Here is a 19,586-nt window from a genome sequence, read left to right on the forward strand (position 1 = left end):
GGATTCTTGAAGCTCATTAATTACTTACAATTTAGAAAAACAGGAATGCTATCTAGTTCTGTCCTCTAAAATGAGCAGAAGAAAAGGGGTGATGATACTGTCAATACTACCCAAAATAAGATGTATTTGATGATTTTCCCTTTTCTCCCTTGGCATGACATCTTTGCAATATTAGTGAAATGCTACCCATTTGCATATAAATGCGCCTAAAGATGTCAAAAGTCTGAATCATATTTTGTCTTATGGAGAAAAATGTGGTAATATATTTATTAACTTAAAAACATAACCAAAATATACAGAGGTAGGGTTTCTAAATGGACGATAAATTATCATGTTTAAAATGCACTGTGCTTTGAAAAAAAAATCAAAGCAAGATTCAAGTCAAACACTTTTAGGAAGTAGGAAAAATTAGATCCCCCTATTCCCATGTCCATTATAAAGAAAAACTGAGCCTCTGTGGCTTGCCTAATTGGAGATATTTTCAGGTAAATCACTAGAAAGGAAAGATCTACATTGTTCTGTGTATTCTGTCTTTGTCATAGAACTGTTTGTCACTGCTGGGAAGATGAAGGTCATTTTTAACCCTCTGCAAATGCTCCTAGTATACAATCTGGGCAGAGACATTTCTTGACATTACTAGTATCAACAAACATCACTACTGAGCATTACAATAGGGGAGATGAGGTTTACCTAAGTTTTTCTTACATATAGTTACTTCTCTCAATGGGTTCCCTCAAAAAGATCTAAACCTTACATGGACCAAATACATCTGTTAACTAAAGATTCTCTAGGCCAATGACTCAGTAGTCCTATTAGCAGGTTGCTTAATTATATTCAATAATAGTTATGGGAGGGATAATGTTTTTATCCACAACAGCTCATGAAGAGTTATCTACTAGACACAGAAAGACTGAAATCTCCATTAATGGAGGGCATAACCATGTCAAGATCGAACACAGTACAATATATGTATCTACACATGCTGGAGAAAGGAAGAAAGTATCTCTTAGTTCTTAATCCTTCAAGTTAAGCCATTTGAGAGGTACAAGAACATAAAGGTTTTGATTCTCCAACATTCAGGATGCTAATCCTTTCTACTTAAAGCATCTTTTTTTTTTTTTTTTTTGGCCAGGGGAGGGGGATGGAGTGGGAAGGGGGAGGCTTTCTCATTATTAGTGCAAATGTTTACAATGACCCAATTTAAACATTTCACTTTATCCAACTGAAACAATAAAGTTTTATTTCATTAATGATGTTACAGCAACCTTCACTCTGATGCGCTTACAAATAATGATAATAATACACATTTATATAACACTTTAAAGCTCACAAAAATGCCTTACTAACAACAATCCACCGAGGGGGGGAAGTATGAATATCATTAGCCCAATTTACAGGTGGGGAAACTGAGGCTGACAGAGTTTAAGTGATTTGCCCACAATCATAGAGTCAGTAACTATAGAGCAAGGATTTAAAACCAGGCTTTCTGACTTTAAAGTGTTTTTTCCTCTACACCCCCCGGCAGGCTTCCTGGTTGAAAGCTCGGTGCATGCAGGCAGTAGAGGAACACCATATGAAGAAAGGAAATGCTGCATAAGTGAGGCTGAAAAGGGTGAAATGCTTTTGGAGTCCTGCTACCACTGGAAATGAGACTTTAGATTGCAATGCTTAGCAAATTGCATCCTTCATGAGGATGCCTGCCTTCCAAATGCCTCTTTCAACCAATACATTCCCAGCCTAACATTTGTCAAACCTCTTCTTTTGTTAAGAGTCAACTTGTCATCTTTGAAAATGGCTTGTGCTCTTCCATCCACCTTCCTTGATGGAAACGTGAAAAGTGTGAGTTACTCCCTTTCACAAAGAATCTTGTCAAGGATCTTGGCTCCAACTTGACTGCCCCACTGGGAAAATCTACCTTCTGGAAACTTAACAAATGGTGACTATTCTATCATAATTCTGCCGCACAGAAATAAAGAGGTCAAACAAGGAGACAACAATCATTAAAGCAGGAGTAGGAAGGTGACTGGAGAGCCCAACGCAGCCTAAAAATGTGAGAGTGACCAGCACGGGGCCTTGGCAATCAGGACCAGCAAACTCTTTCACTCTAATGGAGGTAAAGCCATTGGGTGGTAACTTCAAATGGGCAGGGCAATGACAGCAGCAAAATCTTGGCCTTTGCTAGAGAAAGAAATAAATGGATAGAGAACAACTGCCGTATGAGAATTGATGAAGAGGACATAATTGATGCAAAAAATGTACTCCAAAGAAGCGTCTGCTGAAGAAACCATACTTCAAAATCCCTTTGGCTCCCCTTCCCCCTATCCTTCTTGGCTTGGTCCCATTTGTTAGTAACTCCATCAAGGCAAAGCAGCTGCTGGTATGACCATTCTTCCAAAGGTGCTTTAATTCACTGTTTTGTTTTAAACATTCATGCCTCTCCTTGGAGTATATTATATCCACTAAATCATACAATCCATCACCTCTCTCTGTCACTATTCTAGACACAGAAGATCCTCAGAGGATGTGCTTACAACAGAAAGGTCATTTTGAAAGTTGACTAGACACATGAATGAAAATAAAATATTTTGTTAAATCCTTTGGTAACGGAAGCTGCCCTTATGAGTTAACTGGGTGGAAAAAAATATCTTCTGGCTGTATTTCAGGTGCCAATACAAGGTCATAGGGAATGGGAGAGTCTTGATTGGGGGCATCGTTTTGCCATAGGATTGCAACTCGTTTACGTGACCTTTTTTGAAGCCTTTGGTGTAAAAAGTACTAAATGTGGACCTGACTTTGAATCCTGGCTCTGACATGATTAGTGACCATGGGAAAACGGCTTAATCCTTCTGAGCCTCAGTTTCTTTACTTGTAAAACAGTGATGATAATACTTGAACTATATAAACAGGGTGATTGTAAGGAAAGTACTTCGCAAATCTTGTTGCTATTGTTGTTGTTGTTGTGATAACAAACCACAAATTCAAGCTACATCAGTTTTGAAATTTCAAGGATAAAGGCTAGAGTAAAGGACAAACTGAAATATTATTTTTTCATGGGGAGTATGTGTGGAGGTTCTAATTAAGTGAGGAATAAATTTGTGAGTCTTTTAGACACTGAAAATACAAAATTCAATTTGCCAAATATCAGTTACTAAATTGTAATAAACCAAAACTGTGAAACTGATATGAATCATTTTTTTTTTTTGCTATTAACAAGTGCTAATATTTTTTAAAGGCTATGACAAACCACTCCAGTATCTTTGCCAAGAAAACCCCAAATGGGGTCATGAAGAATTAGACATGACTGAAAGGACTGAACAACAACAAGAAATTTACAAGTAGGGACATGAATTTTCTTTTACTGTTTTACTGATAGATTCTATTGGATTTTTTTATGGCATTATCACATCTCAACAATTGCTACCACACACACACACGCAGCACAATCTTCCCTTGTCCTAAAGAAAACATGTGAGTAAAATAAGCAGACACATGGTTCATGTCGAAGGTTGGATACAGAATTCTTCGGCCTATGTCTCCTACCTCTGTATGAAGAAGACGGAGGTGGGCTGTTAGTTTTCCAAATTCATAATTTCTCTGTGATATTCATTAATCCAATAACTGGGAGCTGATCCTCAGAATCTGATGACTACAAGTCACTTCTTGAACCTTGCTATCATTCTTGGTTTGAATGGTATTTAAGATTCAGAGAGACACAATCTGACATACTATGCTATATTAGATAGAGATAATGGAAATGGAAATGTAATGGAAAGACAGCCCTGGATTTGGAATCAGAAGGCCAGGGTTTCAATCCTGACACTGCTGCACGCTGACTCTTACAGTGACTCAGGCAGTCACTTGCACATTCTAGGTCTCAGTTTCCTCATCTGTAAAATGAAGGATTTGGGCCAGATGATCTCCAAGGTGCCTGTCAGCTCTGACAAGTCCGTGAGGCTGCCTCAGGCCTTCCAGTTATTCAATTTATCTGGACTATCCTTCTTCGATCTTGACTTACTTGCTTCTGATCTCCACCAGCACAGAAATGTCTTGGTTCCCTCCTTCACCTTGCTTCCAATGCTAAGGAAATTCAATCAGCATCACAGACCCTGATCAATTCCAGCCCCTACCAGGATATGATGACGTAGGCCTACTTAAGTATGGCATCAGGGACAAAGTCGACTCTTCCGTAATGCACCTATCTAATACTCCTTAATTTCTAAATTAATTTCATCACCAACCCAGTAAACTACTGTCCCCAATCTGAAATCGTGGAATCACTGGATCTCAGGATCATCGATTTAGGGCTAGAAGGGACCTCACAAGTCCAACTAGTACAACCTCCTTCATTTTACAGATGAGGAAACCAAGGCTAGAGAGGTTAAGTGATTTTGTCCAAAGTAGTCTGAGACAGCGTGGGAATTTAAATCCTGCTCCTCAGAGCCCAGAGACAGAACTGTTCCCTCTCCCAGATCTAGATACTCAGTCCCAGTCTTTCTCCTGAGCTCCATCTGACCTGCTTATTTGTCATTTCAAAATGGATGTTCCAGAAACACCTCAAATCTAGCTTGTATGAAACAGAAATCATTCTCTTTCTTCCTAAGCTCTCCCTTTCCTGACCTTCCCTGCTACTCCCAAGGATGCCACCACCTTCCTAGTCATCCAGCTTCCTCAATGTCTCTCACTCATTATATATATTCAATCAACTACTAAATTTGGTTATTTTTACTTTCACTCATCTCTCACATAGATCTCCTTCTCTCCACTCACACAGCCACAACCTCAGCTCAGGCCCTCCTCACTCCTCACCTGGATTGTTTCCAAGAGTTTTTCCTCCTAATTAGTAACAGTCATTTGTTTTCTCTCCCTTCCATATACCTCCAATTTAAAAGGAAAAAAAAAAAAGAAAGCCCTTGTAACAAATATTGTAATAGCTTTCTAATTGGTTTTTATTCTTTTTTAATAATACTTTTTTCCCTCCAATTACATGTAAAACAATATTTAAACGTTTTTTCTTAAAGTTTTGAGTTCCAAATTCTATCCCTCCCTTTGATGGTAAGCAATCCAATATATTTTATATATGTGCAATCATATAAAACATTTCCATATTAGCCATTTTGTACAAGAAGACCTGAATAAAAAAATGAAAGAAAGTGAAAAATAGCATGCTTCAGTCTGCATTCAGACAGTTAACTGATTTCCATTCTTAACAGTCCTCCATTAAGCTGCCAAAATGCTTTTCCTAAAGCTCAGGTCTGACCATGTCATCTTCATATTCAGGAAACTCTAGTGGCCTATTAATTATCTCCAAGATCAAATATAAACTCTTCTATTTAGTATTTAAAGCTCTTAACAACATGGTCCCTTCTCACCTTTCCAGTCTCTTTACACTTTTCTTTCTTCCAGGCACATTATGATCCAGCTACACTGGTTTCATATGTGTTGTTTTTTATCCATGATGCTCCATCTCCCATCTCTAGGCCTTTGTCCTCTCTGTTCCCCACACCTGGGAATCCTCTCCCTCTTTGAACCTTCCTTTAAGGTTCTCCCTCTTTCTGGGATATGGCTGGCTTGTGTGCACCAACCTGTACTCAATGTAGAAAGTCAGGATACTTTCCCAGCCGGCTGGTCACAGATTCACAATGCTATTTCACTCTCAGAGCTCTAGGGTAAGCCCAATGTTTAGGAAATACATGTCTATACACATGACTGTTGCTTCTGCACCCTGACCAGTATGCTTCTCATTTACATCAATCAGTCATAATGATACCATTAGCTCTTAAACATGAAACATTTACTAAATGAGAAAGAAAAATAGAAAATAATTAAAACATGACCGTTACTGAATTTGAAGGCATAAGTAGATATAACCAAAACATGAAAGTGTACCCATAAACCTAGGTCATACTCTCCCATCAGAGCACACAGTGTCCATGTTGGGACAGGAGACACAAATGTGCAAAAATCTAGTATGGAAGTACCCGAATAGGTAAACCCACATGCCTAGAACAATTAACAACTCTGGACTGCAGGTCTGGATATCAGTACTTTTTTTAGGGAATAGTCTGCGCCACACATCACCTACTGGGTGAGACTATTGCACTTCTGACCCTCTCCACTCTCCTGCTGGCTCTAGCTACTTCCTCATTGGTCTCAGACCTGTGAAGTAGTACTAAACTCTTTGCTTCACACAGAACATAATTTTTATGACTCTTTCAACAAATAAAATGTCCATATAAGAGAGGAACGTTACATATATGAGAGTTGTCTTTCCTATCAGAATGCAAGCTCCCTGATGGCAGGGATTGTTTTTGCCTTTTTCTTTTCTTCCCAGCACATTAAGTTCTGCAGAACAAATGTTTGTTGATTGATTGACCTATGAACTCTATTTAATAGAAAATATCATTATTATCTTAGTGAAAAGTCTAAGTTTCACCATCTCCTCAGAACATGTCCACTCAAATGCCTTTCTGATCATTTTTTAACACTAGCATATCTGAAGGAATATTTTTTTTTACTCAAACATGGATTTTACACGATCATTTATTAGATTTATAGATCATCTTCTTCCAACGAGATCAGGGAACTGGGATAACATTTTTCATTGATACAAAGTAAGCAAAATGTCTGGATCTATCAAACGGGTTTAAAGCCAGTACTTGCTGGAATGAGTTTGTAGTATTAAGGAGTTCAGCTCGATAGTCCATCAAAGAAGAAATGACCTTTACATCCCACCTTAGTGATTTTTAAAAATGCATTAAGAGGAAAAAGGACAGCAAAGGTAGATCAACAGATTATAGATTTAGAGCTCAGAAGCGACATTAGAGGTCAACTTGTCCAAACTCTGCATTTTACAGATGAGGAAAGTGCGTCCAGAAAGGTACAGTGTGTTCAAGTACACACAAAGAGCAAGTGGAAGGGTCAAGATCTGAATTCAGCTCCTCTGATATCAAATGTATCATTCTTCCCACAGCATCAGCTACAATGCCATAGATAATTTAATTACTCAATCAGCAAACATATATTAAGATGCCAGGTACTCTACCAGGCACTGGGTAACCAATACAAACTTGAGACAGTCCTTGTCCTTAAGAAGTTTACATTCTAGGGGCAGCTAGGTGGCGCAGTGGATAGAGCACTGGCCCTGAAATCAGGAGAGCCTGAGCTCAAATCCAGCTTCAGACACATTAACATTCACTAGCTGTGTGACTCTGGGTGAGTCACTTAACCCCTATTGCCTCACAAAAAAAAAAAAAGAAGTTTACATTCTATTAAGCACTTAGTAAGTATCTGTTAACACTATCAGAGCTTAATAAATGCTTGATTAAGAGAATAAGACACATATGGGGGAGTAGAGGTAGGGAAGCGAGTTCTTGGCAGTCACAGGAATTATGAGTAGTGGTAGACTGTCACATCCTTTCTAGTGGCAATGGTAGTATTTGAGTTAGTTATTGTTCCAAAATAAAAGTAATTAGAAGAAAAGGAGGAAGGGGGAAGGGTAGGACATGCTTCCTCACAGAAGGAAGCTGACATGATTCCCATGCTGGGTAGGCTCTGGTGTTCTGGGTAGCATGGTTTGGGGCTAGGTAGACATGGTGAATTGGGGTAAGTTTTTTCTCATTCACCCATCAATCAATATATTTCAGTCTGAGTCCAGAGTCCAAAAGCTGAATGGATTAACTCCCAATGGGAGATAAGGGTGATCTTTGGAATGTCACGAATCACTGTTCTGGGGGCAGAAGTGTACAGCTAGCTTCAAGGTGGGTAGCAAGTTCCAAACTCTGAGTAGGCCCTGGTATTCTGGTAGAGGATATATGGGATGATCTAAGGCTTGGGGAGGGAAGCATGTGAAATACATAGATGCTATTTTTTATACTCGCAGTTTACAAGGCATATTTTTCTTCTCTGAAATGGAATGAAAGTGTGCCTTAGGAAAAGAGCTAAGTAAATTTTACGCTCTTGGTAAGATATTTCAGGCCAGGCAGGCAAGGATAGTAGAAAAATGAAATGACCAGTCAGCCAATACAGAAGTAGCAATTAAAAGTGAATAAACACTCATCCTAATCTTGGCGTTCTATATGGATCATGAAGATCTTGCTGTCCCCTCAGGAGAAAAAAATATACACAGTCAAAAAGGGACAGACCACATCAAACACAGCCAAAGTGAAATGCGAACCATTTTGGTCTAGTGAGTACTTAAAAAGAAAGGGCTTCTGGTTTCTCTCTTTTGTTCTCCTCTCACGCCATGTCATATTCTTGAACAGCATCTGCAGTCAAGCACGAGGGACGAGGAGGGGACGATGTTAAAGTTGGTAGTTCCTATTCTTACTTCTGAAGCAGGGCACATGGAGGGGGAGGCTTTAGTTGTATAGCCAGGTCCAGTTTAGGCCCTCTGAGCTACTGTGAGACCCATCTTTGAGGGCTAAAACCTTGCAGGACCAAGGCCTTTGGATTCCACCCTATAGCCAAGGTAGAGCGAGCATGTGGAGCCAGTTGGTGTTCACAGACACTGACCCTGAGGGAAAATAGTAAGGGCCTTTGAGTCCTTCAACCTACCATACGCAGCTTCATGTATCACAGGAGATTAAGCTACATCTCACGAATGAACTCAACGTAAATAATAATATAAGACTCACACAGTAGTCACAGAATCCTAACAAGTCTCAAAAGTAAATCAAATATAGGAAAATACTTCAAGTACTGAGTTGATTAAAAAGTTATTTTTAATAACCTCAACTCTACACTTTTATACAGAACCATAACTAGAAAGATTTTACACTGTAGAAGCGAGTGACACAAAAATACAGACTGGACTTACTTTCTTTCTTCGTTTCTTTCTTTCTATTCCTTCCTTCTCTTCTTCCATCTGTCCTTCCCTCCCTTCCTTTCTCCTTCCTTCCCTCTCTCCCTCTTTCCTTCTTTCCCTTTTCTCTCCCTCCCCCCTCTTCCCTCTCTCCTTCCTTCCTTCTTTCTGGCAAAAGAGATCTGGGAACACCAGTTTGAGGGTGATGACAGTGAAACTGCAGTGTATTTCTGACAACTGGTAGCTTCCAAATATATTAACTAATTATGTTTGTTAATTAGATGGTAAGCTCTGTTGTATCTATTCTGCTAAAGAAGTGCTATCAATGCACTCTCAATTTGGCAGTCCTGCTAAAAAGCACTTATCACCCCACCCAAGTTATGGCTCCACTTTTAGGCCCTAAATATGAAACATAACTCAAAGAACCACAAAGTCTGAAAAAATCAGCATTTTCCATTGCATCATATAATGACAATTTTCTATGTAACAATTTGGAGGCACAAACATATCCCCAAATCTCTTCCCCAATCAAAAAAAAAAATTACATTCAGAAAAGTTTTAAAGTAAAGTATGCTTTAGAATATTCTAATTCTCTAAAAATTAGAAATGCATGCCTGCAGCTTATGATAAATTAATATTATGGGCAAGTAAGAATTAATGCTAATACCCCATTTCCCATTTTTTCAAGAAAACTGGGAGTTTACTGAACTTATTGCTTTGGAAGTATTTCTTTAAGCTTGCAAGTACATATTTACATAGACATAGTGCTTTACAAATGCAAGCATGACATAGAAGTCAACCACCTTATCACAGAATCATAAATTTAGAATTAGAGATTTTCTTGCCCAACCCTCTCATTTTGCAAAAAGGGAAAACGAGAGGTTAAGTTACTTGACCAAGGTCAAACCGCTAAGGCACAGACCTGGGATTTGAAATCAAGCCTTTGGAATCCAGACCCACGGTTCTAATGATTGCACCATGATGCTTCCCCATGGAATTTAAATGAGACAAGATAACAATAGCTAATGTGTTTATGACATTTTAAGGTTTGTAAAGTGCTTTGCAAATATCATCTCAATTTAGCTTCATAATAACCCTGACAGTAGGTGTTATTATTACCCCTATTTTACAGATGAGAAAATTTAAGACCATTATTTTTAAATAGTGATTAATGATTAATGGGGAAACAACAAGTAAAATAATCTGCCAATTTGAGATTAGATTCAAACATTACTCTCATTTCTTAAGATAGGCAGAAATGGTCTAACTTGCCCTCTGAAGCATAACTGCTTAGCAGTCCAAAAAATTAAGGGATCTATAATGATTCCAAATATTCTATTCTTCTGATGAATCAATAAAGTATAACCTATGGGTTTTTCATATACTTCTGGGACCAAACATTTCAAATATCACTGTTATGTTGCCATTTTTTAAGCCACTTACAAACTGAAAAGAAAGACAGGTTTTAAAGTTGGGATGTGCTACCATTTTGGCAATTTCAGCCTAATAACTATTTAGTTTTAATGTCATTGCTCAGCACGACTCACCCTCTGTGATCCCGTCAGATCTAAGCAAGTCTCGGCTATACCAAGAAAGAGATACGTGACCAAAGAAGAACAGAGAGCTATGGAAAGGGGGTTAACTATTTAAGAGAGGCCACCTTCTCCTGTCAATCTGGACTGATCTCCTGGCCAGGGACGGAGGTGGAAGTTCTGTGTGCAGGGTGTTGTCACGATTCTATTAAGTCAAAAAAGAAGAGGTCTGGTGAGATGTGGTCTTTAATGATCCCAACTTGTAAAAAATGCTGTGGAAACTAAAATCCCAACAACCGGTCAAATTCAAAGGTAAGCCTGTGTTTCATTACCTAAGTTTTATGTCTTGGGAACTTAAATTGGTTCTGCCTACATGTTTTTCACATCTCTTTCTTTTTTATAGGCTTGCAGCCAGAGACAACTGTATTTGAACCTCAGAGACCAGTTAAGAAGTCTGATAAATCACATTAATAAGCCTGGATCCATCAAGAGAACACTGGCCTCAAAGTTAAGAGACCTGGGTTCTAGTCTCAGTTTTGTCATTAACTAGCTGTGCAATCGTGCATAAGTGACTTTGCCTCTTGGGAACCATTTTCTCAACTGCAAAATGAGAAGGTTCTCATATATAACAGTCAAGGTCCCTTGTGGCTATTGCCATGTGATGAATATATAAACTGGTCTTTGTAGGACAAATACATTTGAAATGAAAGGGAATGTAGCCTTATTAGCCAACAAACAGGGAAAGATAGAGTTTTTCTCAAAGGGAAACCAGATGGAAGAAACAGTGGATGCAAAATACACCTCTTTTAGAGAAAATTTTCCCCAACTTTACTCCATTCTGCAAAGGATGATTTGAGAATGATGATGAAAAAGATGCTGAAATGAAACAGGTTTCAACTAAACACTCTTGCCCTCTCATTTCCAAACTGTAAAGTGTTTGGACCACCTGGTCCAAACCAAAGCTGAACAAAAAATCCCTTCTCCAACATACTTGATGGATGACTATCCGGGCTTTGTCCACTTCCAGTAAGGTGGAAGCCCACTGCCACCAGAGCTAGATTTTCTATTTTAAGCCAGCGCTAATTGTTAAGAATTTCTTCCTGCTGTCAAAGCTAAATTTGCTTCTGTGTAGCTTCCATCACTCATTCCTAGATCTGCCCACTGTAGTTGAGCAGAAAAGTCTACATACTCCTTCCTTATAATACCCCTTCAGATACTTAAACTCAGCTCTCATGATCCTCCAAAGTTTTCTCTTCCCTAGGTTAGACATTCATAGGACCATTAATTATCAATCAGGCACCACATCAAGGCTCTCAGCCATTTTCAATGCTCTCCTCTGGATGCTAACTTAAAGACACCGTTCTAAAATCGATGTCCAAAACTAGACAGTACTCCAGATATGGTATGACCAGGTCAATACACAATGAGGTTATCACCTTCTTCTTCCAAGGTCACCATGTCTCTCTTATAAACTTACATTAGCTTTTTTGGTGACATCATTTTACATGCTGATTCCCTGAGTACGCAGTCTACTAAAATCTTTAGATCTTTTCCAGGTAAACTGCTACCTACCCATAGATCCTCCAGCTGATATATGTAAAGCTGACTACACAATTATTGCTATTACTCTTCAAATTAAAATTCCTTAAATGGGAAAGAAGAAGTCTAGATTGAGGAAGCATTCTGTCCTTTCCTATCTGCCCATTCTGTAAAGACCAACCCATAGATCCACAGAAGATTAGAGTTCACAGAGAACTCAGAAAACTTAAATTCCTCAAACATAAGCTACTATTATTCAAATTCCTCTTTTTGCTACCTCCCTCTTTATTCTCCTCTCTTTACATTAATGCCAGCCTCCTCAAAAACAGGACTATGTTGACTCGGTACCTGCCATAAAATCTTGTTCTTGAGTAGCCCAAGAAGTCCAAGAGATCAATTTAAGTCACTTGCATTTAAGTTTCCTTTATTCCAAAGAAAAATACTTGTTCTATTTTTAATATTATTGCAGAATTCGCAAACATAACATGAATTCAAGATCCATCTACATTTAACATTTCAAAAGCTGTTAAGAGAACAAGTATATTTTTAAATATAATTTTTAAATAATTTATTATCATTTAGATTTTATACATTATTTTAATAGGATACTCTTTTAAATACACCAAAGATCATTATTTTATTGATATGGCTAATCATTCCACTGACACAGATGACAACTTCTTTACAGGTTAAAAGAAAAAAAAAATCATCTGGAAGTCAAACCTGCCCTTGAAGAACACACACAGAGTCATCACCAGGCCTATACTCAAGGCCTTTCTGGCCTGGAAAGACCCACAATGACTTAGGATCCAATGGTGAAATCTTTAAAACACACTGTCACCTCTGTACTACAATGCAGTGCCACAGGAAGACGTTAGTATGGATCTGATATGATACCATGACTCACATGTATTAATAATACATACATTGTATTTGGAAAGGCATGGCAAGCTGTAACTTATATAAACGTACAATCAGATACTTTAGGAGAAAGCATACATTACTTACTACTTATATGTTTCAGAACGGATGTATTCAAAGACATGGGACACTCCAAGCTGGAACTGGTCAGCAATCGGGGTAACCCAGGGATTATTCTCTGCTTTGAAGACCTGTTTTTGACCAGTTAAATCCAAGTTTCCTGAAAGGATTGAAACGAAAACAGTACTGAATTAATCTTGTCTGGAGTGCACCATCCAGATACCCTAATGCCATCCTGAGCAAGATCAGTGCCAAATCAGTGTTTTCATTTATTTATGCATTTAATTGTTTTTCTTATCAGAATATGCAGATTTCCTACATGCAAATCTCTTTTCCTTTGGCACCCAGGAAATATAATCATCTCTACACCAAGCAGAGATCACAAGCTATTTAGTGCTCGTATACAAATGACTTCCCTCCAACACACTAAGTGAACTTATGTTCTGTTTGTAAACGCCTAATTAATGCTAACTTTCGTTTTCAACGGCTGCAAAGTTAACATTATTTTTCCAGTTTGTTGGTTCTTGGTCTACGGTGGTTTGTACAAGGTCACAGGCGGGAATGACACCAGAGCTGCTCAGAGTCCTAACTTCTGGGCCTGAGAGGATGATTTGTCATCACATTACCTGCTCACCTTAGACTAAAGGGAGTACGTCCACCTTTGTGTTTTGTTTTTTCATCCAAAGTAGGTGAGGGGATGATGGATAAGAGGAACCGTGCAGATTCATTACAGAAACAAAGCAATAGTCTGAGCAGCAAACAATAACAGTCCTGCAGTAAATATGCTGCCAGCTGACATTTTCTGAGGCTACATTTACACCTCCATTAGCCTCACAATGTAAAGATGTGCTAAGTACAGCACATGGTGTATAGTAAGGTAATATGTCTTATATTCTGTCAGGTTAGCAGTTCAGGTTTGACGCTGGATGCGTTCAGGCCCTTATTTAACACAGATGTCTTCATAATTCCATGACACCTCTAAAACCTAGTATTTGGTAGAGATGCCTGGCTATTCTAGGCTGCTAGTCAACTGACTGAATCTTTTCTAGGTGCAAAGTCAGTATGTATAAATGTCTCCTCTACCATTTGGGAGGCTGAGAGAAAAGTTAGGCAGCAGGAAAGTATGTGGCTTCATCTATGTGTAGAATGAAGATACTTATCTTTGCAGGCACCTTCCTCTCTAAGTCCCTCTAGGGCAGTCCTTTTCCTGAGGCTTGGCTCATCAAAGGTCCAAAGCTATCAGAGGATATCCACACTGCCTGGTTAATCTTCTCAAGAAAGACTGTGCTAAGGCTCTATTACTGACCTTGGCTGTAACTCTTAGCCTGGCACATGGAATTTCGTCCTTGTATGGAAGTATATTGCTAACCTTCACCCCTATGATTGGTACTTTGAAAATGAAAAAGGTAGCTTAAAATATTTACTAGAAAGAATGTGCAGTTTATTTTTCCATAAAATTAAAGAATCAAGGTTTCCAAAGGTTATTTTTGCTATATGGCTGTATTTGCTATACATGTATGCCTATAAAGAAAACTGAAAAAGAAAGACAAATACACAACTGAAAACTGCTGCGTATAGTTTTTAGATTGAAAATGTGTTTAATCCCATTCAACAAATATGTATAAAGTCTATTGCACGGTGATAGCATTGTGCTGGTTGCTAAGAGGGGCACAAAATTTAGATAACTTGTGAGTGACTCCCCATCTCATGGAGTTTACAGCATAGTAGTATACAAGACAATGGAACTTCCTTGAGGGCAGGGACTTTTAATTTCTGTTTTGTTATCACTGGTGCCTTGCTAGGTGAATAAAACAAGATTTGTTCAACCAATAAAAATTTGAATGAATGGATGGATGGAAGAAGACATAAACACAAAAAACCAAAACACATAAAATAACTCGGTAAGTACATTAGTACAAGGCAACACAAGGTGTCTCTGAGGTCCCAGAGCAAAAGTCATTACTGCCTGGGGGGTAGAAGGGATCAAGGAAGAATTCCTAAAAGTAGCTCTGTATGAGTAGGAATTCAATAAGCAAAGAAGACATTTCAGGTTGTGGGAACAAGATGGACAAAAACACAATTTCCACGAGATTACAGGGTATGTTCAGGGGCAGAAAATACTCCAGTGTGGCAAAATTATGAAAAGTGTGATAAAGAATAAAAAGAAATAAAACAGGAAAAATGTGATTTGAATGCCAGGAAGAAAAACTTTAAACTTTACTTCATAGACAAGAGAGATTCACAGAAGATTTTTGAGGAGAGGAGTGATACGACCAGATTTATGGATTTTTCCCTTTTAAAATAATTCTATTTTTCAATTAGCTAGCATTCATTTTCTCTCCTTTCCACCTTCCCCTATCATTTTTTAAAGAAAAAATTTTTAAGTTTTTACACAACAAATTTAATGTAATTAAATCTAATGCAAATTAGAAGGGAAATAGGTAACTGAGGGGAGAGGGAATATTTGCACTGAGTTTCTCTGATAAAAGTTTTATAGCCAAGATATTAAAATTTATAAGACTAAACCATTCCCCAATAGAAAAATGGTCAAAGATATGAACAGGTAAAGGAAGAAATCCAAGTTATCAACAATCATATGGAAAAAATGTTCTAAACCCTCCAATAATTACAGAAATGTAAATCAAAATAACTACAAGGTTCCCCATTACATCTATTGGACTGTCAGGATGACAAATGAGGAAATGACAAATGTCAGAAGGGCTATGGGAAAACAGGTACACTACTGCATTGTTGGTGGAGCTGCGAATTGGTCTAGCCATTGTGGAAAGCAATCTGGAACTATTCTCAAAAAGTTTCCCAACTGTTCATACCTTTTGAACCAGCTATACCACAAAGCCTAAATCCCCAAAGAAATCAAAGAAAGAAGAAAAATATTTTTATGTAGAAAAATATTTGTAAGTAGCTCTTTCCATAATAGATAAAAACTGGAAACTACAGGATTGTCTTATTAGTGAATGGTTAAATGTAGTATCTGAATGTCATGGAATGTTATTATGCCACAAGAAATGATGAAATGGACATTTCCAGAGGAAGCTGTGAGGCCTCCATGAAATGATGCAGAATAAGAGAATAATTTATAAAATTATAACATTATAGAGAAAAAAATCTTTGAAAGACTCTGATCAATGCAATGATAAAACACGAATCCAAAAGAATGAATATGAAACATGTCACTCACTTCCTGACAGAGAGGTGATGAACTCAAAATGCTGAGATATACATTTCTGGATACAATTTTTGGGAATTTCTTTTGTTGGACCATGCAGCTGTGTTCTGATGGATTTTTTTTTCCCCTTCAATGAGGGTAGGAGATCAGGAGTGGTATAGTGGGATGAACAGGTTAAAAGTTTAAAAGCAACAACAAAAAGATAAAAACAAAAGGCAGCAATAATGATTTTTTAAAAACCAAACATTCATTTTCTTTCTCTCCTACTCTCTCCCTATCATTTAAAAGAAAAAAAGAAAAACAAAAGTCTTGTAATAAGTATTGGTAGTCATGCAAAAAAAAAAAAATTTCCCACATCATCCATATCCAAAAATATGTCTCATTTCTTATCTTCAATCCATCATCTCTCTATTAGGAATTGGATAGCATAGGCCATTATTAGTCTCCTGGAACCAAAGTTGGTCACTGCATTTATAAGAGATCTTAAGTTTTTCAAAGTTGCTTGTCTTTACAGTGTTGTTACTGTATAAACTACTGTCTTGATTCTGCTCACTTCACTCTGCATTAGTTCACCCAAGTTTTCTTCAACTTCTCTGAAACTATCCCTTTCATCATTTCTTTTTTTTTTTTCCCATTTTTTTGCTTTTTTGGTGAGGCAATCAGGGTTAAGTCACAGGGTCACACAGCTAGTAAGTGTCAAGTGTCTGAAGTCATATTTGAACGCAGGTCCTTTCATCATTTCTTGTAGCACAACAGTGTTACATTACATTCATACTTTTTTTTTTAGCCATTCCCCAATAGATGGAAACTCTCTTTGCTACTACAAAAAGAGTTTCTCTAAACATTTTTGTATATATGGATCCTCTTCTTCTTTCTTCGGACAACTATGAATATTCTAAAACTCTAGTGAATCTTAATAATCTAAGCCTTCCTTAGGTATTCCCAACAATTCAGATCATAAGCCACCTATGCCTACCTATCCCATGTAACATTTGTATATGTCTTTCCATATGTTTGCCATAGGAGGCACCCAAGGTGATATGAATTTGGAAAGAAAGCCTGCCCCCCCCAAAATTCCAAAAAAACAGAATGGGACAAATCCAAGAGATATGATGACATAATCTTGGTAAAGCAAAGATAATGCCATGGTTATGAACATGAGAAAAAAGAATGGTGGTACCAGTAACAGAAAACAGTGATATCAGCAAGAAAAGGGGGCACATCTACATAGATGTTTTGTCAGCACTTAAAGATGTGGTTCTGGGGTTCAGAAGAAAAGTCAGGTATCAGGGCATTAAGAACGAACAAACTGTCATGAAAAAACTATCATGTTGTATCTTGTCCATTACTAAGCAGCTGTTGATTTTAGTTTTGATCAGTATTATCAATTTCCTTATCTTGATGGCTAAACATCATAATTAAATCATCAAGTTCCAATTTACTAATTCATGAGTCAGAGAGTGGAATCTGGAGTTCACAGATTTTCTGCTTGGCTGCGCTGTTCTTGGTTTTGATCTTCAAGGCATGGGGCTAGAGCTGGTATCCAGCCTAAAATTCTGCTACCATTCTAAAACCCTTTTGGAGCATGAGGCTGTCTACCCATAAAAGAGAGCATCTCGAACTTTTAGGATCTGTCCACATTTTAGGATCTTGTCTCAGTTCTTCTGTTTATGCTGTTTTATTATTTCCCTCCCTGCTTCCTTCTTTCCTAGGTCATCACTGGACCCAGATGGCTTAGGAGGAGAAAAGTGAGGCTGGTGACTTTGCACAGTCCTCTCTCACTCAAATCAAATTCAACTGCAAGTCATGTCATCTCCCTGATGTCATGGTCCTCTTCGTGAATGAAAGACAAACCACATGACCACCAACTGATACAAAAGTGTTGTTACTAATATTTACATGTCTAGGGTTGGAGCCTCAATAGCATCTGATCCTCCTAAAGGAACTGGAATCAGAGTGGAAATTTCTGGGAAAGCAACAAGATCAGTAATAATAATCCTGAATGTCAAAAGTAAATAATAGCATCATGGAGGCTTGGTTTCTTTCTCCTTATATCTGGGCTCTGCATATTAAACTTGCCTGTCAGATTTGTGTCTTCCAGACTACATGCCATTCACCTACAGTTGGCAGCAAAGAGTGGATACCACCCCTTACTCACCCATCAATCCCTGGATGTGGCCTATGCTTAGTTCCAGTCAACCTCTTCCATGGGACCCATTGAGGCAGGGACAGCTCTACGCCCCTTGCAAGCCTGAAGAAGCTACAGAAGCAGAGACCTTCATCCCTTTTCCCAAATGAATTCGGGCCCCAGCTCTTTGAGTGGGGGGGGGGGGGAGATGGAATCCTAATAAAGCTGCCCCTAACCCCAATGTTCTAACTCCCTTACAGGCCCCACTGAACAGCTGGCCCACTGCCCCTACCTAGCCACCACTCTGCCTCCCACTGACTCAATATCCTAACTTCTTTATATATGCCTTATTGCTCACTAGAACAGGTGTGTCCAGGAACTCAAATTTTTCACAGAAACAGCAGGTGTGTCCATGTGGTGGGATCCCAGCCACTGCCTCTTGCTAGCCATTGCCTTCAGACCCATCATATTTCCCACAGAAACAGCAGTGTGTCCATGCACTCAATCACAACCACATCCATCCAGAGTCAGACAGGATCGTAAGACTCAGCCAATCAGAAAGCAGCACCATAACGCTGCCCAAGAAGGATGTGGACCCCAAAACAATAGAAGGGACTTTCCCTAAGTAGGCACCCGTGCAGAAATAGCAAAGGTGTCCTTTAAGTGAACTTATGTAGAGCGGCTTATTATAATATCATTATCATACATACATACCTTCCCACTAGGTTTTCCTACATGCATTGTGGGAAATCGCATGCGCAGTTCCACTGAAGCTGGGACCCCCCCCGCAATTATCTAATCCCTTAACAAACCCCTCTTGCCTTTTTAACATTCTTAATTTCTGTAATGTAATTGCATCTTTACCCTATAAAAATCCATTTTGCTTTCACTAAAGTTGCTGGTTCCTCTTGGAACTTAGCCTGCTTCATGAGAGGCGTCAATCTCAATAAACGCCTATACTGGGATTGGAGGTAGTCTGACTTCTGATTCTTTGAGATGATTCCACCACAACACATTATTAAACCACAACACCACTAGAAATTCTGATGTCATGAGATATATCCTGAAAAAAAAATAAAAAAATTTTCTGCTTTTAAAGAATATATTTATTCAGAAACAGAAGCCAGGAAAAAGAAAAAGAAAAAAAAAAACTATAAAAAGCCAGAAGAAACAGTTTAAAGAAGTAGATCTCCCAGGCAAAGGCTGATTCACCTATAATTGACAAAGTTCTACTAATGAAAAATATATGCTCTCATGTGGCCATATGTTTTTTGCTATGTTACCCTGTCTGAAAATTCACTAATCAGACATTTAGTTAAGTAGCAACTTTTTAAAATGCTAATCCTTCTCAGAGGGTTAAGGCGCTCTGCTGAATTGTTGTTATTCAGTCATTTTTATCATGTCTGACTCTTCATGACC

At 38.3% G+C, this 19,586-nt stretch overlaps 1 protein-coding gene across 1 annotated transcript in view; it reads right to left on the reverse strand.

Moving 5' to 3' along the window:
- Nucleotides 1–19,586, reverse strand: part of RSU1 (Ras suppressor protein 1) — a 219,787-nt gene that overhangs the window by 95,634 nt on the left and 104,567 nt on the right. Inside the window, exon 8 of the mRNA XM_027847963.1 lies at nt 12,880–13,012. Coding sequence (XP_027703764.1) covers nt 12,880–13,012 — 133 coding nt within the window. The remainder of the gene's footprint in view (nt 1–12,879; nt 13,013–19,586) is intronic.

This window comes from Vombatus ursinus, unplaced genomic scaffold (genome assembly GCF_900497805.2).
Source record: "Vombatus ursinus unplaced genomic scaffold, bare-nosed wombat genome assembly UNPS02005459.1, whole genome shotgun sequence".
Taxonomy (NCBI): domain Eukaryota; kingdom Metazoa; phylum Chordata; class Mammalia; order Diprotodontia; family Vombatidae; genus Vombatus; species Vombatus ursinus.